Source organism: Ceratotherium simum, chromosome 22 (assembly GCF_057802395.1).
Source record: "Ceratotherium simum simum isolate JZ-2026a chromosome 22, ASM5780239v1, whole genome shotgun sequence".
Classification (NCBI taxonomy): Eukaryota; Metazoa; Chordata; class Mammalia; order Perissodactyla; family Rhinocerotidae; genus Ceratotherium; species Ceratotherium simum.
In genome coordinates, this window is record NC_141921.1 from 50,448,353 (window position 1) to 50,473,219 (window position 24,867).

The window sequence follows — 24,867 nt, forward strand, 5'->3', positions numbered from 1 at the left end:
GGGGGCGTCGGGGCCGGGGGGCGGCGCTCCGGCCCGGCCCGGCCCCGCCCGATGTCCATGAGCGCGAACACCATGATCTTCATGATTCTGGGGGCGTCGATCGTGATGGTGAGCGGAGGGGCTTCCCGCGCGCCCGCTCCCCCACCCGCTCCCGCCTCCCGCGCCCGCGCGCGCGCCTCCCCCTCCCGGACCTTGTTTACGGGCCGCGCGGCCTGCGCTCCCCCAACCTCCGGCCTGCGCACCCCCAAACCCCTGGCCTGCGCACCCTTTGCCCAGCCTGCGCTCCCCCAGACCTCCGGCCTGCGCACCCGCAAGCCCCGGGCCTGCACTCCCTCAAACCTCTGGCCCGCGCTCCCCGGTCCCTAGTTGCCCTGCGCTCGCCCCTCCCCCGGCCTGCACTCCCCCATCCCCAGCGCGCTGTTCTCCTGCCTGGGGGCCCCGGCCCGGCCCGCTCCTCAGCGCTGACCGGTCATGGGCTCTTCCAGGCCATCGCGTGCTTGATGGACATGAACGCGCTGCTGGACCGATTCCACAACTACATCCTCCCGCACCTGCGGGGCGAGGACCGCGTCTGCCACTGCAACTGTGGCCGGTGAGTCCGCGCCCGGCGGGGCACACGCGTGATCACACATGTGCAGCGGTAGCAGGGCCCACTGGGGCTCGTCCGAGCCGCACGCAGGCCAGGGGCAGGACCGCACTAGGCCGGTGGGGGCTGCTGAGGCTGGCACCAGGCTCAGTGGGGGAAGGACTGTCCGGCTTCCCACAGGCACCTGGGGGTTGGCCAGTCGGTTCCGGAGTGGGGAGCTTGCCTGAGTCAGTTAGGACCCCCTCCCAAAATGCCTTTAGAGAAATGGCCCATCAAGGTGATGGGCAGAATGGGCCCCCCTGGCCTCCTGGTCCAGGGCCTGGAGACCAGGAGAGCAGCAGCCTCGCCTGGTGTCCCGGGAGGAATCTTGCGCAGGGCTGTGCTCACAGAGTACACCATCCTCCTCCCTGGGTCCTGACAGTGTCCATGAACTTTCCTGGGACCCAGGTACCGGGATGTGCGGAAGGTCAAAGTGGGCCTGGCCTACCTTTCTGGGCATCTGACCCAAGCCCCTCATTGTGCAGAGGAGGAACTGAGGCAAGGGGGGTGGAGTTTGCTCAAGGTCACTCAGAGAGTGAGGGGAGAGCCCAGGCCCCCTCCACTGCTGTGTGACCCCCATTCTGTGCACATGCAGTGATGGAGTCCTCCAGGCCATGCATGTTTGTATGTCCATGTACGAAATAAACATCTTCTCATGAGATGCGCATGTGTGTACCGTCTGTGCATATACATGTGCGTACACACAGCACACACGCACGTTCGCATGCACACCCTCATCCCCGCAGGACGCCCTCATGCTGGGATCACTGAGGACGAAGACAGGGGCTTGAGAAGATAGAGACTTGCCCAAGGTCACACAGCCAGTAAGGGACTGGAGACTCGGACCTGTGTTCTTTATCCCTGCCTGTATCCTGCTCCAGGGACGTGAGTGCACATGTAGTGGGCAAGGGGTGTGTGTGAGACAGGACAGCTTCAGGCCTCACTGAGCATGCTCCATGCCTACGGGCACAGACGGTGTGTCAAAGCAGAACACAGGTATTAGTGCAAGCAGAGATGAGAGTGTAAAGGACCCTCATGTGTGCTGGCCGAGAACCATCAAGAGGGTTTGCTAGGTGGCCACACGTTCCCCGAGATCCCTGCATTCCTGCCTGGTGCACAAGGCCCAAGGCAAAGTAAGAGCCTGAGGTGAGCTCCCCGAGATCCCTGCATTCCTGCCTGGTGCACAAGGCCCAAGGCAAAGTAAGAGCCTGAGGTGAGCTCCACTGCCTCCTGGGCAGCCATGGCCCAGTGGCTGTAAAGTGGGGTGATCCTGAGACCCTCTGGGAGAATGGCGGTGGGCACGACACTGGGCCCAGAATCTGAGCTCCGTAAACGTTAGTAACGCACATTTTACATGTGTGTGGGCTGTTGTATTGTGACCAGCATGTGTGTGCCCCCGACCTCACAGCAAGTGCCCACCTGGGCAGACAGGGTGTGTTTTCAGAGTGTATTTGCACAGAGGGTGTGTATGCGTCACATGTAGTGTCCAGAGTATGTGTGCACTCATGTAACACAAGTGTCTAGAGAACGCAGGCTGGTGCTAGGCCTGTGTGCACAGGTCAGCATGCCTGTGGACGCAGAAAACACAGAGCGCCACGCTTGCTATAGACATAGAGTGTTTCTGCATGTGTGTTCACACGTGTGTGCTTTGTACACATCATTGCATACAGGATATGTAAATTCAGTGTACAAAGTAGTCTTGTATATTGAAACATATGTGTATGCACAGCACGTGTATATAGTACAATATACAGCAAAGAGTGTGTGCCATGCGGGTATAGCAAATGTGTCTGCAGAGTAGTTTTGCACATGAGATATCCATGTATAAACCATGTACAAGCATTGCCACAATAGACTCTATCCATGTATTATACACTGTGTGCAGAATAAGCATGCACATGTGTGTATGCCTTCTACATGTCTACATGGGGAATTTCATACAGACATGTATGCAGATTAATGCTCCAAAGTATGTGTGCCAGCAGGGTCTGCACACACAAACCCATGCATATGCCGTGGCACCCACAGAGAGGATGGTGTGTGCAAAGCATGTACATGTGATACACACGTGCTGGTGTCAGGCAAGCATGCACATGCACACATATGCAGCTCGTGGGCACAAGTCCATGGTATACACGCCATGTCATGTGCATGTGGCCGGCGTGTATACACAACATGCGTCAGACCTCAGGTAGACACATGCAGCATGCGTGCCCAGGCAGGACACATGTGCACATCACAGAAGTATGTGTGCACACGGGAGACCAGAGCCCCAACCCTCAGGGAGGAAGGAAGGGGGCAAGGGACAGGGGAAGAGCTACAGGTGCCAGGCCAGTGTTGGGGGCACAGGTCATGACCTCTGACCGCCTGGAGGTCCTGAGCCACTGGGGTGTTTGGGGCCCTTGCCTCATCCTACTTCCAGGGCGCCAGGGGCATTTCTGGCTTCGTTGGTGACTCGATCTTCACGTTTCCTGCCCTGACCAGCTGTGTGTCCTGGGGTAGGAAGCAGCAGTCCTGAGGAAGACCCCGTCAGGGCTCCTGGGGCCAGAAGGCTGGGGAAGGAGATGCTGATGATGTTCATGTTATCAACCCCCAAGAGGCCTGGCCTGGTGCCCTGGGGTGATGGGGGCTGCCAACAGGTCACGAAGGGCATCCTCCCTAGGGGGCCAGCAGCTGCTACACATTCTGGGTGGTGATCAATAGTTTTCCATCGGGCCGGCCCCATGGCGTAGCGGTTAAGTGTGCACGCTGTGCTGCTGGCGGCCCGGGTTCGGATCCCGGGTGTGCACTGATGCACTGCTTGGCAAGCCATGTTGTGGTGGCGTCCCACATAAAGTGGAGGAAGATAGGCATGGATGTTAGCATAGGGCCAGTCTTCCTCAGCAAAAAGAGAAGGATTGGCAAGGATATTAGCCCAGGGCCAGTCTTCCTCAGCAAAAAGAGAAGGATTGGCAAGGATGTTAGCTCAGGGCTGATCTTCCTCAAACACACAAAAAAATAGTTTTCCACCACTTATTGATGATTGGTAGTGGCTATTGGTGAACTGGGATCAGATGAGCGATGCGGCCAGGTGTCAGGCAGTCCTTGCTGACTGAATCAGGGCTGGGGGCCGCTGCTCCATGGGGCTGTGGTGACCGAGGCCCCACCCACCATCCACGGGGGCTGGTCACACACTGGACATGCTGAGCAGGATGACCTCCAGGGTCCCCAGGAGGAGCAGGACTGGGTATGAGGAGAGGCCAGCCTGCTGCTGTCCCTGCTGGGCTGGGTTTGGGGCTCCAGGACTCCCTGACCCCAGTGGGAGGAAGGCACTGTGTGGCCCCTGCTGGCACAGGGACATCAGTGAGGGAGGAGCAGCAGGCCCGGGGTCAGGGAGGACTCGTGGGGTGTCCCTTTTTGAGAAGGTTCCTCTGGGGCAGATGTGCAGCATGGCTGGTGGCAAGGGGGAGTCTGGGGATTGGGTCCTATCGCTGCTAAAGACCAGGCAGAGGTGTCAACGCCTAACTGAGGAGAAGATGGGGAGAAGGAGGTTTGGGGTGGGAGGAGCTATTTTTAGGTGCGAGTTTGAGGTGTCTGTAAGATCCCACGTGGAGCCGCCAGCAGACAGCTGGAGCTCGGAGCAGACGGGGGGCGGGGACTCGGGGGTGGGGTGGGGTCAGAGCAGACGGGGGCGGGGACTCGGGGGTGGGTGGGGTCGGAGCAGACAGGGGGCGGGGACTCGGGGTGGGGTGGGGTCGGAGCAGACGGGGGCGGGGACTCGGGGTGGGGTGGGGTCCGAACAGACAGGGGCGGGGACTCGGGGTGGGGTGGGGTCGGAGCAGACGGGGGCGGGGACTCGGGGTGGGGTGGGGTCCGAACAGACAGGGGCGGGGACTCGGGGTGGGGTGGGGTCGGAGCAGACGGGGGCGGGGACTCGGGGGTGGGTGGGGTCGGAGCAGACGGGGGCGGGGACTCGGGGGTGGGTGGGGTCGGAGCAGACGGGGGCGGGGACTCGGGGGTGGGTGGGGTCGGAGCAGACGGGGGCGGGGACTCGGGGGTGGGGTGGCGTGAGAGCAGACAGGGGAGCGGCGGGACTCAAGGCGGGGGCGGTGAGCATGGAAAGCTGGAGGAGCCAGTAAAGGGGCCTGGAGAAGAGAGGAAACCAGGAGAGGTGGCACCCTGGGCAGGAGGACCCCAGGGTGGTCCGGGCAAGAGGAGGGGCTGCAGCCACAAGGATGACTGGGGGCTGAGAGGCATGGACCTCACAGTACCTTGGGCACCCAGGGCGGGCAGCTCCCTCTCCAGGGCTCTCCTGTTGGCAGGGGGCGGGGGGCCCACAGTCTGTTGTCCTGGGTGCCAGTCTTCCGGGCGGGGCCACCCCAGCTGGGATCACCAGGCTCAGAGGGCTCCCTGGAGGAGGGGATCCAGGTAGGCCTGAGGCTGGAGAAAGCCTTGTGGGGAGGGTTCATTGTGGCCCTCAGAAGCAAGTGAGGGCCTGGGGGGTTCAGTGGCCTGAGCCTGGACAGTTGAGGGAGGGGAGGCTGAGGGGCATGGTCCAGGCCTTGGCGGGTGCTGGGACACAGGGGAGGGGCCACAATTCAGGGGGCCCTGGATAGCTGCACATCGTCCACCCCAGGAGCAGCAGAGCAGGTGGTGGACATGCAGACCTATGAGGGGCATGGGTGAGGGGTTGCACCCAGGAGAGGGGGTGAGAGGATGGGGCGCAGGGCAGAGCCTCCAGGCCTCCAGCACAGAGAATCAGGGCAGGGTGGTGGTGGTGGTGGGGGGCACCTGTAAGGGACAGAGGAGCAGAAGGAAACCAGAGGCCCAGGGCAGGGCTGACCCTACTTGGCTTTCTGTGGAGGGGAAGCTGGGGAAAAGGTGCAGGGGCCAGCCCGGTGGCATAGTGGTTAAGTTTGCACGCTCTGCTTCGGTGGCCCGGGGTTGGCGGGTTCGGACCCCGGGCGCAAATCTACACACTGCTCATCAAACCATACTGTGGTGGCGTCTCACATACAAAATAGAGGAAGGCTATCACAGATGTTAGCTCAGGGACCATCTTCCTCAAGCAAAAAGAGTAAGATTGGCAGCAGATGTTAGCTCAGGGCCAATCCTCCACACACACACTAAAAAGAAAGAAAAGGTGCAGTGAATGTCAGGTGGGAGAGAGAGGCCAGAGGGCATCTCTGAGGAAGTAGCAGGTGGGCTGTGGCCCTTCCACCGAGCGGGGACACCCCGCCCTGGGCCCTCACCCTGGAAGACTCGTCCACCTGCACTGTGTTCCTGTGACCCCGCCAGGGTCGCCTCTGAGCCCCAGGCCAGGCAGAGGAGGGAGGAAGGTGATGCGTGGGCAGACACAGTCCTGGCCGGCCCTGGACTTCTCTCTGACCGCTGACCTCGCACACTCCCACCCTCTGGGCAGCCTCCCGCCCGGTGACCGGGGCCCCGGGCGAGTCCGGGGGCCCTTCCCGACCTCAGCCCCACAAGGGCTGCTGCAAGGACCCCGGCGGGCGAGCGGGTGCCCTTACCGCGGGGGACCCGCCCGCCCTGCCGCCCCCAGGCACCACATCCACTACGTGATCCCGTACGACGGGGACCAGTCGGTGGTGGACGCCTCCGAGAACTACTTCGTGACAGACAACGTCACCAAGCAGGAGATCGACCTCATGCTGGGGCTGCTGCTCGGCTTCTGCATCAGCTGGTTCCTGGTGTGGATGGACGGCGTCCTGCACTGCGCCGTGCGCGCCTGGAGGACCGGCCGGCGCTACGGTGAGCGGGGGCAGTGGGGGCGAGCGCGGCCGGGAGCCGGGCGGGAGCGCCTGACCTCCGGCCTCCAGACCACGCCACTGACCACGCCCCACCGCGGCAGCCCCGCCCCTGACGCCCCATCACGCTCCCGCCCCACCACGCCCCGCCCGGCCCTGTTCATACCACAAGACCACGCCCCTCCACGGCCACTGCCACACCCGCCCCCGCCTGACTGCACTCCGTCCTGGCCACGCCCCTTGACCCCGCCCCCTTCTGGCCCCGCCCCCGCCCCCCCCGACCGCGCCCATGCCCGGCACGGGCCCCTCCTGACCCCCGCCCACTCCAGCCCCAGTCCTGGCCCCGCCCCTGACCGCGCCCCGCCCCCGCAGACGGCTCGTGGACCTGGCTGCCCAAGCTCTGCAGCCTGCGGGAGCTGGGCCAGCGGCCGCACAGGGCCTTCGAGGAGGCGGCGGGGAACATGGTGCACGTGAAGCAGAAACTCTACCACAACGGCCACCCGAGCCCGCGGCACCTCTGAGCCGCGCAGGACTCGCGGGGCCGCCGGCCACCGCGCCCACCTACACGAGACTGGACGGCCACCCCGGGCCAGGGCGCCCGCGGCCACCGGGCGTGTCCAGCGGAAGGTGCTGTCTCCTCTTCTTTTTATAAAGGGGTCGGGTGGGGCCGAAGGGGCGGCCGCCGGTCTCGGGGACCGGGGTGCGGCGTGCCCGGAGTGGGGGCGGGGACACCGGGGACGGTCGGGCCACCCGCGCCCCGCAGTCCTGCCTGCGCCAGGCCTGGGACCACGACTGCTACTTAAAACCGGCTGTCCCCTGTGCGCCCGTCGCGCATCCGGCTTCGGATCCAGTTCTGGCGGAGGGGAGTGAGGTCGGGACAGGATCTCGGCGGGGAAGGGGCGGGAGCCCGGCCGCACCCACATCTGCACCGGGGCGTCCGTGGGCTGCAGTGGGGAGGCGGGGGCAGGGGTCTGAGGGAGGCCCCAGCCCAGCAGCAATAAGGCCCCTGAGCCCCGCTGTGGCAAGTGTAGCCACCCTGCCCAGGGCATCCCGGGTCGGGCGCCTCACTGTGACCCCACCCCTGCTGGTCAGTAAACTCCAGAAAGCTCCAGCCTCCGCTTCTTCTCTCACCTGACCTGGTGACCCCTCGCGTCAGCCATGAGAGACAGACACTGTAAGGTACCATGTCAAGTTTTTATTAGATTCTGGATAAAAAAACCCCAACTCCAGTTGAGGGAGAGCTGTGGCTCCTCTGGGCCAGGGCAGTCCCCCAGCACCGGACGTCCCTGGCCAGTGGCCTCAGGCGCAGCCAGCCTGGGTTTATCACCATTCGGGTGGGTCTATCACGGTCACAGACGTGTGTGAGGCAACCCCCTCTCCCCAATACAGTGGTGGGCAGCTCTGACTGGGCAGCACAGGGGCCTGCTCTGCTCACTCCTTGCTCAATTCTCGTCCCGGGTGGGACTGGGCAGTCAGGCCCCCATCCATGCTGGCCCTCCCCAGCCAGCACCACAGCCTGGAGGGGGCAGACTGGGGGATTGCCCACCACAAAGATGCCACAGCTGCAGCTGGTCCTGAGCAGAGGCCTTTAGTGCTGACTGCGGGAATATTAAAAATGCGGGGGAGGTGGGTGGCCACGCAGTGCCCCCAATGGCTGCCAGGAGACATGGGCGCCTCGGTGCTGGTGCTTCCTCTTGGCGACACCGTGGGGCGTGTGCCCCAGGCGTCCAGGCCCAGCTCACTCAGCCCGTGCACTCCGGAGCGGAGGCTGGCTGCCCTCGAGCCCAGCTCTTTCGGCCTTCAACCACTGCATCTTCTGCTGGTGCTGCTGGATGGCGTCCTGGACCCGGGCATCCATCATGGCCTCAGTGAGGACCCCGTCCTCCGAGGCATATGCCATGGCCTAGCAGGGAAAGAGCGCTGAGGGAGGGCACCAGAGGGGCTGCCTGCACGAGGCAAGGGTCTCCCGGCCTCAGGCTTTCAGGGCCCACAAGTCACCAGGAACTGTCTATCCTGCAGGACAGGGCCAGACCAACCCTTGCTGCCACTTGGCCCCCACCGGTGAGCCCGTCTCTTGGAGATGCCCTCCACAACTGGAAGGCCTCCTGCGGGGCGGGGGAAGGTGGAATACAAAGCCTGGGATGCTGAGTCCACCAGAGAGATGGCTGGCCAGCACCCTCCCCCTGGGCCTGCACTCAGCCTCAAGAGGATACTGGCCTTTCTGACATGCCCACAGCACACTCCTCACCCCCCGTGCATCCAAGTGTGCCCACACACGTGTAGTCACAGGCGAATCCGCAGCCTAGGTAGCTGCCATCCCGGTAACGCCCACGGCCCTGCCTGCGTCCCGGCTGCCATCAGGCTGCCTTCTCGCCCACTGAGTTTCTCAACGACTTGCTACAAGCAGAAAGCCTGAGGCCAGCTGTCAGGAAGCAGCCCCCCACCCCACGCCCTGACCTGGAGGGCCCCTCCTTCATGGACAGCAGAGCTGCCCTCAGAGCCAGGGCAGAGAGCAGAACCACCATAGGCCATTCGGGGGCAGGTCCATTCTGACACCAAGGGGACGGCAAGGATCCGGGCAGAGAGCTCCCCAGGAGCGCCAACAATTCCGACTGAGTCAGAGTGGCCTCACCAGGTCAAACTGCCCCCGAACACTTAGTAGCTGTCATCCACCAGGACCTACCTCTCACAGGGCCCCCAGTGTCTGCAAACAGTCCTCCCAGAACCGTGGGCTGCTGAAAGCCAGGCCACTGTCCAGGAATCCCACTCCAAACTTTGGCAGGCATGGGTGCAGGCACCTAAGTTTTGCTACTCGGGCCCCTGTATTGTCCACATCACCTCAACTACCAGGCAGGTCACCTGTGGCCAGGCCGCCCCCCCTCCCAGATGACGCAGTGCCCCACCTGCTTCCTGTCACCTAGCCTGTCACTCTGCCGGAGGTGTGACACACGGCCAGTGTGAGGACAGCACTCGGTGTCCACCAAGCTCAGGGGGGCCTGAGCCAGTCCAGCTCTCTCCCTCCAGCGACCTGAGCGGCTTTGGCCCATGTGGGGCATCGTGAGCAAGTTCCCACCATCTAAAATAATCAGTTGCTCTGCTCACACAGGCTGGCCCTGTCTCAGGACATGGCCGTCCTCAGTGCCCAGGCAAGGCTGTGGAGAGAGGGGCTGCCCCTGCCGCCTCTTCAGAGCACACGGGCTCTGAACAGTAGGAGAGGACAGAAGGGAAGAGACCTACGGGGAGCGCTCCGGCCTTGGGGCTCGCATGGGTCAGGGTCTGAGCTTTCCTCGCGGAAAGGGGCAGGTAGAGGGAGTGCAGCTGCTCCTTCTGGAATCTCAGAGCACCGAAGCTGACACGTTCACCCAAGGGGCTGGCCTTAGTGATGCACTTCCAAATACATGAGGAAAAGGGGAAAATAGTGACTTTGCCGTGGAGAGACCTGGCGGCCACCACCATAAGCAGGTGATCCAGGCCAAGGTCTCTCTGATGTCATGTGGATGTCAGGTACCCCTGATATGATGTGACCAGAAGGGCACCTCACCTCTGGGTTCTCCTGAAACCCACAATCCCAGTCTAATCATGAGAAAAACATCAGACAAACCCAGAGGGACCTTCTACGTAACACCTGACCAGCCCTCCTCAAAATTGCCAAGATCATCATAAACTAGGGACATGTGAGGAACTGTCACAGCCCAGAGGAGCCTGGGGAGACCTGACAACTGAATGTAATGGGGAATCCTGGATGGGGTCCTGGGGTGAGATGGAGTCCAATGGGGAGGCAGTAGTGATGTGCAAATGTGCCTCGTGATGAGACATTCACAACAGGGCAAGGGGGCAAGAGGCACAGGAGAGTGCCCTGTGCTATCCCTGCAAATTTGCTGGGAACCTCAAATTATTCAAAAATATTTAAAAGTTTATTTTAAAAAAAGGCAAGGGGCCAGCTCGATGGCGTAGTGGTTAAGTTCTCGCGCTCTGCTTCGGTGGCCCGGGGTTCGCGGGTTCAGATCCTCGGCATGGACCTATGAACTGCTTAGCAAGCCATGCTGTGGCGGCGTCCAACATATAAAGTAGAGGAAGATGGGCACAGATGTTAGCCCAGGGCCAACATTCCTCGGCAAAAAGAGGAGGACTGGCAACAGATGTTAGCTCAGAACTAATCTTCTTCACCAAAAAAAAAAAAAAAAAAGAGAGGCATGCCCTGGACCTGATGGCTTCACTGGTGAATTCTACCAAATGCTCTGCAAAGAACTAACACCAATCCTTCTCAAACTCTTCCAAAAAACTGAAGAAGAAGGAACACTTCCTAACTCATTCTATGAGCATAACCCTGATACTAAAACCAGACAAAAACACAAGAAAACTACAGACCAATACCCCACTATGAATATTGACCCAACAAAATATTAGTAAACCAAATTCAGTAGCATATTGAAAGGATCATACACCATGCCCAGGGGGTATTTACTCCTGGAATGCAAGGATGGTTCCACACAGGAAAATCAATCAGAGTTAACATGTCACACTAACGGAACAAAGGACAAAACCACATGGTCATCTCAATTGATGCAGAAAAAGCATGTGGCAAAACTCAACACCCTTTCATGATGAAAACACTCAATAAACTAGGTATAGAAGGAAATTTCCTCAACATGATAAAGGCCATATATGAAAAACCCAGAGAAAACATCATTTCAAAGGTGAAAGACTGAAAGTTCTTCCTCGAAGATCAGGAAGAAGACACGGGTGCCCACCCTCACCACTGCCATTCAACAGAGTACTGCAAGTTCTAACCAGAGCAGGTAGGCAAGAAAAAGAAAGAAAAGGGATCCACATTGGAAAGGAAAAGGTAAAATTATCTGTTTGCAGGTGATATAATTTTATATGTAGTAAATCCTAAAGATTCCCCCCAAAACTGTTAAAAGTAATAAATTCAGCAAAGTGGCGAATACAAAATTAACACACAAAAATCATTATGTTTCTATACAGTAACAGTGAACAATCCAGAAAGGAAATTAAGAAAACAATTTCATTTCCAATAGTATCAAAAAGAATAAAATACTTAGAAATTAACTAAGGAGGTGAAAGACTTGTATGCTGAAAACTACAAAATATTGCTGAAAGAAATTAAAGAAGATAGCAAAATCTAGGAAGATATCTGTGTTTACGCACTGGAAGACAATACTGTTATGATGTCAATACTACTCAAAGCAATCTATAGATTCAGTGCAATCCCTATCAAAATTTCAATGATGTTTTTTGCAGAAATAGAAAAATCCATCCCAAAGTTCATATGGAATCTCAAGGGACCCTGAATAGCCAAATTAATCTTGAAAAAGAACAGAGTTGGAGATCTCACACCTCCTGATTTCAAAACTTACCAGAAAGCTACAGTAATCAAGTCAGTGTGGCACTGGCATACAGACAGACACACAGACCAATGGAATAGAATAGAGAGCCCAGAAGTAAACCCTCACACGTACGGTTAAATGATTTCCAGCAAGGGTGCAAGACCATTCAGTGGGGAAAGGATGGTCTTTTCAAATAATGGTGCTGCGAAAACTGGATATTCATAGGCAAACGAATGAAGCCCTACTCCTACCTCACACTACATACAAAAATGAAACCAAAATGGATCAAACATCTAAAGTAAGACCTCAAACTATAAAACTCTTTGAAGAAAACCCAGGGGAAAAGCTTCCAGACACTGGATTTGGCAATGATTTCTTGGCTATGACACCAAAAGCACAGGTGACAGAAGAAAAAGACATAAATTGGAATTCATCAAAATTAAAAACTTTTGTGTGTCAAAGGACACTAAAAAAGGCAACCCACAGAATGGGAGAAAATATTTGCAAATCACATATATGAAAAAGGATTAATATCCAGACTATATAAAGAACTTGTAAAACCCAACGGCAAAAAAACAAACAACCCAATTCAAAAATGGGCAAAGGACTTGAATAGACTTTTCTCCAAGAAGACATACAGATTACCAATAAGCCCACGTAAAGATGCTAAGCATCAGCAATCATTAGGGAAATGCACATGATAACTACTATGAGATACAACCTCACACCCACTAGGATGGCTGCTGTCCACAAAACACAGAACAACACATGTTGGGAGGATGTGAGAAGCTGGAACCCCGTGTACTGTGGATGGGAATGTAAAGTGGTGCAGCAACTGCCGGAAACACTATGGAGGTTCCTCAAAAAGTAAACGCAGAACCACCATATGACTCAGCAATCCCACTTCTGGGTGCACACTCACAGGAACTGAAAGCAGGGTCTGGAAGAGATGTCTGCACACTCATGCTCACAGCAGCATTGTTCACACTCTGCCAAAAGGTGGAAGCAGCCCAAGTGTCCATCAGCGGCTGAATGGATTAACAAAATATGATATATCCACACAACAGATTATTATTCAGCCTTAAAAATGAAGGAATTCTGACACATGCTACATGGATAGACCGTGAGGACATTATGCTGAGTGAAATAAGCCAGTCACAAAAGGATAAATACTGAATGATTCCACTCGTATGAGGTACCTGGAGTCATCAAATTCATACAGAAAGTAGAATGGAGGTTGCCGGGGGTTGGGGGAGGGGAATGAGGTGTTGGTGTTTAATGAGGACAGTTTGTTTGGGAGGCTAAAAAAGATCTGGAGGGGCCGGCCCTGTGGCCTAGTGGTTGTTCGGCATGCTCAGCTTCGGTGGCCCAGGTTCGGTTCCCGGGCATGGACCTACACAACTCGTTGGCGGCCACACTGTGCCAACAGCTCACATACAAAATAAAGGAAGATTGGCACAGATGTTAGCTCAGGGCAAATCTTCCTCAGGAGAAAAAAAAAAAAGATCTGGAGACAGATTGCGGTGATGGTTGCATAACAATGTGAACGTGCTTAATGCCACTGAACTGTACGATTAAAAATGGTTCAGATGGCAAATTTTATGTTAAAAAAAAAAAGGCAGTAAATCCCCATGACAGGTGAGCTGGGGTGGTAAGAAGTGTGAACTCACACTGACAAAGCCACTGCGGTGGGAGCAGAAGCAGCAGTGGGTCTGTGCCCCGCCACCAAGGTGGGCTTCAGGGGATAAGTGCAGAGAGGTGCCGGCACACAGCCTGGAGGGAGGAGCTCCACAGCACCCAGCTCCAAGCCCTGCGCCTGGACACAAAGGGAGAAGGGTCAGGGGAGACGACCACACTCCTCTGGAGATGGTGGCCCCTCCTCTGCATCTCCCTCTTCTCTCCCAGGAGAGGGCAGGACTAACAGCCAGGCCTCGTACTGAGCTGACCAGTGACCAGACACACCCTGGTGTGAGACAGACACCCAGGGAGAGCGCCACTGGGTTCCTGGAGTCCACTCGCTTCCTCCCACACACGTGGGGTCTGATCATCCCCAGCTCTCCATCCGCCAGGCACGCGGTGGGCCTGTCACCTGGTTTGGGTAACGAGATGTGAAGAGAAAGGAGGTGTGCTGGGTCTTGGTGGGAATGTTGAGAGCCAGAGCATGACCCACTGTCGGGCTGAATGTTTGTGTCCCCCAAATGCATACATGGAAGCCCTAACCCCCAGCGTGGCTGTTATTTGGAGTTGGGGTCTCTAACGAGGTAATGAGGGTGGGGCCTGATCCCTGTAGGACTAGCGTGCTTATAAGAAGTGACACCAGAGTGCTCCGTCTCTGCCACATAGGCACAGCGAGAAGGCAGCCGTCTGAAAGCCACGAGGAGGGCCCTCACCAGAACCCCACCCTGACCTGGGACCTCCAGCCTCCAGAAGCGTGAGAAATACGTGTCTGTGTTCAAGCTCCCTGGGCTGTGACATTTCGTTATGGCAGCCGAGCTGACTAAAACACCCTTTTCTCCACTTTGTTGGTTGTGGAAACAGAGCTACCCTCATGAGAGTCCTTAGCAAGGACAGCCTGGAGCAGAGCCCACCGCTGACCCACGTCAGTCGCAGTTTGTGATCTGAGTCTGTTACTGCAGCAAAACCTGGCTCAGGCTAACACAGTCCCCGTGAATCTGGACTCCGACATGCAAATCAAAGTAGATGTCTGTTTACTTAATAAAATACACATGGGCTCAGAAGCACTACTAACTGTACAGTGGCCGGGTTGCCACAGGGCCTCAGACACAACGAGCAGGGGCCCTGTGGAGGCAGCGATGCTGGCACAAAGATGGAGGCTGGCTGTAGACACAAGCCACTCAGCACCCTCCACCCAGCAGGGCTCCTCTCCTCGGCAACCAGCAAGAAGCAAATGCTTTCTAGATGGCTGCACCCGAGGCTCCTGGGGGTCAACTGCCTCCCCTGCCCCGGGATGCCCGTGGAACCGCTGCTGGGACATTTTAGAGAGGCAACTCTGGTGTCGGGAACAACAAGAGCCACTAGGGCCTGTGTGCCCTGAGCCCCAACACGGGGATGGAGCCAACAGTGAGCCTGTCCTCAGAGCCAGAACACCCAAGCGGGCGTCACGAACGGAGCTGACAATCCTAAATGCCAGAAGTCCCCAAGTGGGAAGGAAACCCCAGGCCCCTTGTCACGTCAGAGCCACTTTCTGGTTCCTCATCTCCTCTGCCCTCTGACGAGCCACAGCTCTTGGGACGGTCCACATCTGATCCAAGCTGTGTCCCCCTGGCCCTCCCACCTGTCTGTAGAGTCACCTGAGCCGACCGCCCTGGGCCCCAGCTTGGGACAAAGTCCAGAGGTTCCTGAGAAACTGAGCATGGGCCTGTGGGACTCTGACGCCCATATGACATGTGACTCGTTGCCAGAAAGCCCGTCTCGTTCAGAAACCCATCTGATTTGGACTAAAACATAATGAGGTGGGCCACAATATGCAAAGCCACTGATAGCCCTGCCCCATTCTCCCTGCTGTGGGTGCAGAGGCAGCTGGTGGCTAGAAAGTAGGACACCACATCACACCTGGGTGCAGAAAACCCTTCCACAGAGACACCTGGGGGGAGGCAGGTGCCAGCACGGGCTGCCTTCAAATGACTCTGAGGGACTCTGGATGGGACCAGCTCCCACCTGTGGGACGCATGTCCCCAACTCACCTGCCACGCCACAGCAAGCTGGGAGATCTCCCGGCCCGACATGCCCTCCGTCAGTTGTGCGATCTCTGAGCACTTCTTCCCATAATCAAACTGCGCCAGCTTCAAGCGCCTGGTAAGGAGGAGTTCCCTAGTGATGCCCAGGGCACCCACAGGGAGGGAGGGCTGGGACATCTACCAGAGTGTGTGTGTTGGGAACCCGCCGGGCAGGGCTCCCATCCAAACACCCCTCCTTTTAATGAACCAAACTCTGCCCCAATGTCCACTCTTGGTGCCAGGTCACCCGTTTGGCCCTTCTTTCCCTGCTGGGCACTTCCCTTCCTCCTGGAGCCTGAGGTGGGGTCCAGGCAGGGGCTGTGCAGGAAGGACGGCAGTGCTTGGGGTGCTCTGGGGGTAGCTGCAGGGCCAGTCAGGATGTGTGAGAATGGCGGGGCTCCTTGAGCGTGCACGACCCCACTGCGCACCCCTGGGGGCAGGGCCACGTCCCGGTCCCCCTCACTCCAGACCTCACCCAGTGCCCAAACACGGCAGCTGAAATTCCATCAGGGATGAGCTGAAATACGTGAGCAGGAAATCAAAGGGAGGAAGACCAGCACTCTCGAATCAGAGCAGTGTCACACCAGCATCCATGCACCCTTGATTCCCTCCCCATTCAGGTCTGGCTGAAGGCCTGAGAGGAACCACTCAGACACTCATGGAAAAGGCCTCAGGAACTCAGACCGCATGCAGTGTATGGGCTGTGGTCAGGCTAGGGTGGGCCATGGAGAGGCTGGGAGGACTGGGGCCCACCGGGGCCAGAGGAGGCGGCAGCCCAGGTAATGGAGCTCGAGGGCATGGGGCAGAGGGGCAGCAGGAGCAGAGGCACAGGTGCAACCCAACTGAAAGGGGCAACAGGGGCAGAGGGGCAGGCAGAGCCTGACTGAGAGGGGCAGAGGGGCAGAGGGGCAGGCGGAGCCTGACTGAGAGGGGCAGAGGGGCAGACAGAGCCCAACTGAGAGGAGCAGAGGGGCAGAGGGGCAGAGGGGCAGAGGGGCAGGTGGAGCCTGACTGGGAGGAGCAGAGGGGCAGAGGGGCAGAGGGGCAGGTGGAGCCCAACTGAGAGGGGCAGAGGGGAGGGGCGGAGGGGCGGAGGGGCAGAGGGGCAGAGGGGCAGGTGGAGCCTGACTGCAAGGAGCAGAGGGGCAGGCGGAGCCCGACTCAGACGGGCAGAGGAGCAGAGGGGCAGGCGGGGCCCAAATGAGAGGGGCCAGAGGAGCAGAGGAGGGGCGGGCAGAAGGGGAGGGGGCAGAGAGGCAGGCAGAGCCTGACTGAGAGGAGCAGAGGGGCAGAGGGGCAGAGGGGCAGGCGGAGCCTGTCTAAGAGGGGCAGAGGGGCAGAGGGGCAGGCAGAGCCTGACTGAGAGGAGCAGAGGGGCAGAGGGGCAGGCGGAGCCCAACTGAGAGGAGCAGAGGAGCAGAGGGGCAGAGGGGCAGAGGGGCAGAGGGGCAGAGGGGCAGGCGGAGCCTGACTGAGAGGGGCAGAGGGGCAGAGGGGCAGGTGGAGCCTGATTGCGAGGAGCAGAGAGGCAGGCGGAGCCCGACTCAGACAGGCAGAGGAGCAGAGGGCAGAAGGGCAGGGGGGCAGAGGGGCAGGCAGAGCCCGACTGAGAGGAGCAGCCGGCTGTGTCGCCAGCGACAGGAGGGATTCAGGTCAGTGCTGCTGAGATCTGGCCCCTGGAGGTGGTTAGAAATAGACCAGCCCTCACTGATGTGGAGCAGGCTGCACGAAGTGGTGAGAGGGTGGCCCGGACCGAGTGTGGAGGGCTCCCCACCACCTGATGGGCCGTGCAGAACAGGGGCCCCAGGCTCCTGTGAGTCAGGGTTGGCAGTGGACAATGGTGAGAGTGCAACTCCATGACCGATACGGTGGTCTGAGTCAAGCTCAGTGAATGTCCAGCAGTTGGCCACCGCGGCCCTCACTATCCGGGGCCTGACTGCAGCCCGGGGCCTGAGTGTTCCCTTAAAGGCATCACATGGTGAAAGCACTTGTGTAACGAGTAGAACAGGACAAAGACACCAGCTAGTCCATGACAACGGGCTACTGAGTCAATAAGCTGGTGGGGAGCAGGACAGAGGCATGGGGGCTGAGCAGGTGGACAGGACAGAGGCCGGCAGGGCCTCTGGAGATGGAGCCCCACGTGAGACCACAGGGTCAGGATTAGGTGCACCAGTGGGAGGAGGTGCTGGGGGGACCCCAATGGGACGGGACAGGGAGCAGCCATGGGCCGTCCAGGACACTTACTGCTTTCCTTCTGTGGCTGGTTTAAGAACATACTTGTCAAAATACATTCTCACCAGGCGCTCCCGCTCCTCCAGCCGTGGCAGGTCGAAGCTGACCATCTCGTCGATGCGGTCATTGATGGCCCAGTCAAACTGCTCGGGCTGGTTGCTGGCCAGGACCAGCATGAACCTGCGGCCAACAGAGATGGCGCAAGCTGAGTCCCTGCTCCCCAGGGAGGGGGGCCTCTTAAACCGCACTGGACAGTTTTCTAACACAATCTATTTGGCAACTTTTTAACCCAGAAAACCCCAGGAAGACCCAGCATTGCTCTCTGCTATCCATCCCTCCCTCCGACAGCTGTTCCTGCCCCAATTCATGCTTCTCCTCAGGCCCAGCCTGATGGAATGGCCATGTAAGCCTCGCTGTGCAAAGGGATGGGGACCCAGGGTCTGAGACAGACCTCTGCCCCTCCTCCAACAGGGCCTGGAGATCAGCTGAGTGGAGCTGCCAACTCAGCAGGGATGTGGACATGCCTCCCGGGGATCTGGGGGGTGTGGGGGGTCTCTGCTGGCAGCAGCCACAGCAGGTGAGGGCAATGAGTCTGAGATGGCAGCCACACAGATGACCGGCAGTGCTGGGTGTCCCTTGGTGAACAGCGGACAGGGGACAGAAGGGGCCTCACCAATGCAGAAGAGCAAGATTAGGGATCTAGAAGGAGCCAGCCCATCCTTGGGGCCACCTGCGCCGAGGGCACCCGGTGTGGGGTGAGCACCCAGACAGCCCATCTCGGGATGCCACGGGCTGGCCAGAAGCCAGGAGCAGTGCCCTGTGGACGAGGACTGGCCCTGGCTCTGCCTGAGAGATGCCAGCACATCTCCTCAGTGGTCCCCACAAACACCCCACTGTGCCTTAACTGGCCATTCCCATCACACGGGTGGACAACACAGGATGTCCCAGAGCGGGGAGGCTGCCCAGGCACTGTGGGCACTTGGCATGTGCCTGCCCTATTCCTGGCCCTGTACTGCAGCAGCCGTGTAAGCTCAAGCAGTGCCTCAGTTTCCCTCTGTGGAAGGCTGCTGTGAGGACGAAACAGGACGATGCAGGAAAGCGCTCTGCACACAGGGCCTCGCGCCAGTGGGTGGCCCTCACTTGCTGCTGTGCTGGCCTGTCCGGTGCAGGAACGCGTTCAGGGTGGCCCTGAGGTCCTCGCTTATCTTCTCCTGCAGAGAGAAGACAGCCGGCCTGAGCAGCAGGGTTCTGCAAGCAGCCAAGGGGAAGTTAAATCAAGGCCCTGGGAAGACATAGCCTCTGCCCCTTCAGGAGCAGGAGTGTGATGGCATCTTTACAAACCTAAACTTGAAGAAAAATCTGAAAAATGCCACACGTACAACTTCTGCTTCTCAAACACAATTTACAAAGAGAGCGCAGCTGAGGAACAGGTTCCGGTCAGGCCTCAGTCACAAACTACCAGTGACCTTCCCAGAGCGCACAGACGTGGCCTGGGAGGATGGGCCCAGCCATGCCTCACTCTGCTCAAGCCACTAGACACGCTGCCCCTGACTGTCGCCTGTGGCCAGCCCAGCCCACGAGGCCAGACAGAGGTTTTCAGAATACTCACAGTCGCTCGCTTCCTGAGGAAGGCGTCCGCTTCATCCACGAAGAGCAGCAGGCTGTGAAGGGGAGGGGTCCGCATGAGGTGTGGGTGGGGCCTTGTGTGCAGAGCCTGGCAGATGCCGCCCAGGACAGGCGCTGCCCTGTCAGGATGCTAAAGCACTGATCACACTGAGACCCACACCCACCGTTTCAGGAACCCAAACCACATGCCGCCTTCAGCAGTCCTGGGGATCCCAGACCTCAGCCTCGGATGTGCCAAGTGCCGGGGTCTCAAGAAAGCAACTAGAACGTGCACAACCGCCTAACCTGGCACTAAATTAAGCACTCTGCTGGCAGGCCCTCGTCTTTTTATTTTTTTGCTGAGGAAGACCAGCTCTGAGCTAACATCTATTGCCAATCCGCCTCCTTTTTTTTCCCCAAAGCCCCAGTAGATAGATGTATGTCATAGTTGCACATCCTCCTAGTTGCTGTATGTGGGACACGGCCTCAGCATGGCTGGAGAAGCTGTGCGTCGGTGCGCACCCGGGATCTGAACCCGGGCCGCCAGCAGAGGAGCGCGAGAACTTAACCATTAAGCCACGGGGCCGGCCCCTGGCAGCCCCTCATCTTAAACATTTTAAGGTCAGAAGCACTGAGAGGCTCTTGTGATGAGCACAGACCACCAGGAACCCAAGCTTGGGGTGAATTTCTCCCTCAGACCCCCGCCCCCGGGTGTTGCCAGATGGCAGAGGCTGCTCTGGCCTCGTGCAGGACCACGGGGACAGGCTGTGGGGAAGTCACTGACCCCCTGACCAGCAGGAGCCTGCTCACCCTCGCCGGCTGGTGCTGGCCCAGTCGAAGACCTTGTGCACAGCAGTCACACCGTCTCGCCCCATGGGGGCCACATCCCCACCCGTCATGATGGCGTAGTCCATGCCCGAGTGCAGTGCGAGTTTCTGGGCAAGAAGGGGCAGGCAGGGAAAAGGCAGCGTGCATCTCGTGTCCTCCCCTTATAGCCTGCCAGTCTGCCCCTCTGCCCCCACCCACTGTTCGCAGCACAGGGGGGCTGGCTGTGTGTGGAGACGGCCCTTGCTTGAAGAGCTGGGGAGGGGTTGCCCCTCCCACGTGCCCTGACGCCCAGTGCCCATTCCCCAAGAGCCGTGGCTGTAGCCTCTGCCCATGGCACCCCCACCCCAGGCCAGTGAGACCCCTGAGGGACCCTAGCCCCACCTGCACAGTCATGTGCTCTCACCTTGGCAAACAGCGTCTTGCCGGTCCCAGGAGGCCCGTACATCAGAATGTTCCTGTACAGGCTCCTGTTCTTCTTGGTGTTCCTCGTCGCAATGGCAATGTCCCGCACACGTGCCTCCAGGCTGGGCTGCCAGGGAACACAGCAGTTTGCGGGACGCCCTCCTGCCGAGTCTGACCCTCCTGGGCCAGCACAAGAGGCAGCTTATCCCAGGTTGGGGCTCAGATGGCAAATTCTACCCCAGCTACGGCCCCTGAACAGCAGTGCCACTTACGCTGAGGACGACGCCCTCCAATGCGTCCTGAGGCTTACTGAGGAGCCGCCTGCTGACCTGCAGGGGGACGGTCAGGGTCATCAGCAGAGCCCACGGCACAGCCCCCAAGCACTGGCAGCAGCTGGTCTGCCCCGTGGAAACACAACTGCCATGGAGCTTGCGCTCCACGATACGCGTGCCTGGGCCCTGCTTCAGAACACTGGAAGGTGAGGCCATCTGTGTTGCTGGGCTGGGTGACTCACAGGTTCTTTACTGACCTTCTTCTCAATCACCCTCAGTGCACGAGCAGTCAAGAGAGAGGTCCAGCCGCAGACAGCGGGGGACACACTTCAGGAGGGGCACAATTCGAGGAGGGAGGCAGCTGACCCCGAGCTACTTCCAGTGACTTTCCCAGGAGCCCAGGATTTTGTAAAGAACCCAAAGGCTACCTAGGGGGATGCTCACGTCAACAGACCCAAGAGGTGACTGAGCCGGGCAAGGGTCCCCCAGTGTTGACGAGGACAGACCACCCCCAGGGACAGCATGGAGGAGGAAAAAGTGAAAAGCAAATCCAACGTGCAGGAGGGAGCGGACAGGACACATGTCAAGGGGAAGGAGGACACGTGTTCACAGTCTGGCTATGACGCCAGAAGGGACGCGGAGACACAGCCCCAGTGAGGCCCGGACCCACAGTCACCTGCAGCGGGTGCCGCAGCGCCTCCAGCACCGTGATGCGAGAGGTCTCCCTCACCAGGGACGGTTTCCCCAGCCGGGCCTCGATGTACCGCCCTGCGACGGACGTGGCGTTCTTGGCGGAATAGACCCCGACGGCCAGCAGTGTCAGTCCAGCCACCTAGAGCAGGGCAGAAAGAAGGTGAGTGACGCCCACCCCACCACACCACTCAGCAGTCGACACAGCCCTCACTGCCTCATCCTGTCCCATGCAGAGTCTCCAACCCCAAATCCCTTACCAGCCGACACTCAATTACATATGACTGCGGAAGAAGGTTCCAGATAAGCAAGATATCAAAAAGCTTATCAGAAACGCCCTTTCTCAGAGAGCTACTGGAGGGTGTGTTCCAGCAGGCCTAAGAAAGTGTCCAGGCAACAAGAGCTCCAACCGTGAAGAAGTGAGGGGACTCCTGGGGTGATGGGGGACAAACCAAACACCATAGTGGGAGCACAGGCACAGGACACTCAACCGGGAGCTGCAGTGAGAGGCTCCCGGAACCCACACCAACATCTAAAAATAGAACTAAAAACTATTCCCCACAAAATGAACAGCTCGGCCACCACAGCAGGCAGCAATGACTCAGACCATATGAACGAGGTTCTTAGGAGACGAGACAGCGAAACTCGGGCCAGAGAAGGGGCACATGCCAGGAGGAAGCAGGGCTGGGGCCAGGGCTGGCTCCTGGCTCTGATTCCAGCAACCTTCAGATGGTGTCCTGCCTCCTCCAGCAACCCCCTCCGCATGTCTATCCAGCTTGCTAGGGAGGTAGACATTCGACTCAGGGACAGCTGATCAAACAGGAAGGACAGCCGGGGGGGCTTTGCGCACCAATTCTCAACAGGGTCTGTCAGCGGGCAGCCAGGACTGACCACTAGCCCACAGGGCACCCCAGATGGGTGGGATTCTGAAGTGAAGACAGACGGAAGGGACTTCACCACCACAGGTGACACGAAGGTGCTGTCTGGATCCTCACAGGAACAGACCACCAGAGGCATGTCTGGGACAGCTGGAGAGACCTGGAGCAAATGGGGCACTTTAAAATACTCCAGGAAAAAATGACCGGTGAAATGGATGTTCTGGAAAGAATGGCTCCAATTTCATTGCAAGGCAGCGCTCCTCATCAATACCGAGAGGCAGTGCCGGTTACAGACTCCTCCCCAGGATGCCGCAGCCCCTGGGACAGCGAGGCGTGCAGCACACACTGAGCACCACCTGTGTGCTGGGCTGGGGCACCGAGGACACAGCAGGAGCAACGCAGAGCCCCGCGGTGGGGACGGGCAAGGAGGAGGGTCAGGCAGGAGACGAGCATGCGGGGGGCTGGAAGGCTCGGTGCGGGGTTCAGACCCAGCACAGCCAAGCCCACATCAGCTCTGCCCTCTCAGACCTGGACGTATGCCCCTCCTGGACCTGCTCAGGGAGGACACAGGAGCCATGCCCACGGCCGTGCACAGCAAGCAGCCTTGACCTGAGGCCAGGTCCGCCTCCTGCATGAGTTCTGGTCTGAGCAGTGGTGCCTGGGGGAGGCAGGACAGGGTCAGCTGGGAGGAGGCTGCAGCCCTGCAGCTCACCGTGTGAAGCAGGGAGCAAAGCAGGGAGCAGAGGGCATGGCCAGGCCTAGACCCACACCCAACTCCAGGCGGCCCAGCTCAGACGCCAGGGAGGAACTGCCAAGTTCACCTTGCCCCGCCAGGCCACAGGCTGGATTCCCCTGGACCCACTTTCAGCAGGGCCTCCACTACGACCCGCAGCTCCAAGGGCAGGGGTCCCCTGCATGTTACTTGACACACATTTGAGAAGAATGCGACGGGAGCCCTTGTACACCCCACATCACTGGCCCAGCTGGGTGACTCCAAGGGGCTATTTTATGAACCAGCAGTCTGACCAGCATCAACTTTCCTGGACTGGAGCCCTAGCTCTACCTGCTTTCCTCGAGGCTCAGCCTGACCTTACCCCTCACCACCCCCAGTGAGGCTGGAGCGATACCCAGAGCAGGACATTTGCGGAAGGGGCTCCAGGGACACAGTGCCCCCGGACGCCTGGCAGTGCTTCCTCGGGGCACAGCCGCTGCACTAAGAATCAGTGGGTTCACTGTCTGACCCTCGTTAGGGTGTCAGTCCCACATGAGCAGGTACCAAGTCGGCCTAGAACAGCGGAGAGCACAGAGCCGACACACAGGAAGTACTAGTGGAGGCAGTGGCTTTTCAGGAACTAGTTCTAGCCAACGCCCCCTCCGCCCTGTGTGCTGAGCAGCCCTGCAGCACAGTGCACAGACCACTGGGCTTTTAGAATGTGTGCCCAGAGCCCAATGGCCTTGGTGGGCTGACGTCTCCTTCCCACTGGAGGGTGGGAAACCCTCCCAGAAGCTTGGTTGGAAGGGGGCTCCCTGCACGTCTCCCTGACCCTCAGAGTCTCAGCTGGGTCCCACTGTTGAAGCTGCCAGGCAGGTCTCCAGTTACATTTTCCGAAGGGCAGGAGCTTCTAAGATGTAAAATGAAGCTCTAGCACCCCCGTCCTACGTCTTCCTTCCAGTCAGAAGATGAGAAACCCTTTTATTAAAAGGGTTTTGACGCCTTTTACTGAACGCCGCCAGGGCCAACACTGAATCATTCTAAGTCCCCCAAACCAGAGGCCCCATCCATCAGGTTGACTAGGAGAGTGGAGCGGGAGGGAGCGGCAGCAGCAATTCCTAAACCACAGGCTTGCTCAGCGCCCCACCTGCGAACTCACACCGCTCAGGACAGGGACGAGGCCCAGCGGGGGCCCTGGCACAGACCGTGGGGAAGATGTGGCAATGGTGTTTACCGTGGCTGTCACTTTGTCCCAGTCTGTAACAAAGGCACGGAATCCTTCGCCAAACAGGGTGCCAGCTGTCCTGTAGGGGAAGCAGTGACATGACCAGGAGGGCAACGGGCCTGGGCACGTGGCTGGGGAAACGGCAAGGGTTCCAAGAGGAGTCTTCCCCGCCCATTACACCACCGACGGCTCTGCTGGGGGCCCGCCAGAGACGTGGCCTCACCTGATGGACTCCAGGATGGTCTGGCGGTGCTCGGCAGCCTTCAGGCGGATCTGCTCGCGGATGATGTCCGCGTTCTCACGCTCGGCCTTGGCCCGGGCACGTGCCTCAGCCTCTACCCGCAGCATCTCGTTCTTGTGCCGCAGCTCCATCTCCCGCTCCACGGTGGCTGCCCGGGACAAGGCAGGGAGAGCTGTGCTCAGCTCCCAGCCCCGTAGCCCGGCCGCGCTCTGCTCACTGTGGACCACCCCCAGGGCCAGGCCCCTCCAGCGGGCTGGCTCTCAACAGAGGAGCCCTGAATTCAGACCCCAAGGCCTGGGCAATCCTTCTCACAGGACAGTAACTCACA

General features: G+C 59.0%; 2 protein-coding genes across 4 annotated transcripts in view; one reads left to right on the forward strand and one right to left on the reverse strand.

The window, feature by feature from the left end:
* Window positions 1-8,108, forward strand: TMEM240 (transmembrane protein 240). The gene is made up of 4 exons (XM_004425484.3): window positions 1-108; window positions 486-592; window positions 6,165-6,373; window positions 6,742-8,108. The coding sequence occupies exons 1-4, from the start codon at window positions 52-54 to the stop codon at window positions 6,888-6,890; spliced, it is 522 nt and encodes a 173-aa protein (XP_004425541.1). The 5' UTR covers window positions 1-51; the 3' UTR covers window positions 6,891-8,108.
* The window catches only part of LOC101391566 (ATPase family AAA domain-containing protein 3A), a 23,965-nt gene continuing 6,647 nt past the window's right edge, over window positions 7,550-24,867 (reverse strand). Inside the window, exons 6-17 of one of the 3 annotated variants that reach the window (XM_087447004.1) lie at window positions 24,522-24,687; window positions 24,308-24,377; window positions 21,470-21,625; window positions 20,794-20,850; window positions 20,523-20,648; window positions 20,102-20,226; window positions 19,296-19,347; window positions 18,827-18,897; window positions 17,699-17,866; window positions 15,422-15,530; window positions 12,640-12,745; window positions 8,279-10,412 (exon numbers count right to left, since the gene is read on the reverse strand). In XM_087447004.1, the coding sequence (XP_087303130.1) occupies window positions 10,327-10,412; window positions 12,640-12,745; window positions 15,422-15,530; window positions 17,699-17,866; window positions 18,827-18,897; window positions 19,296-19,347; window positions 20,102-20,226; window positions 20,523-20,648; window positions 20,794-20,850; window positions 21,470-21,625; window positions 24,308-24,377; window positions 24,522-24,687 (1,292 nt within the window). In that variant the 3' untranslated portion in view covers window positions 8,279-10,326. The other 2 variants (XM_004425483.3, XM_087447003.1) reach the window with 2 other exon arrangements.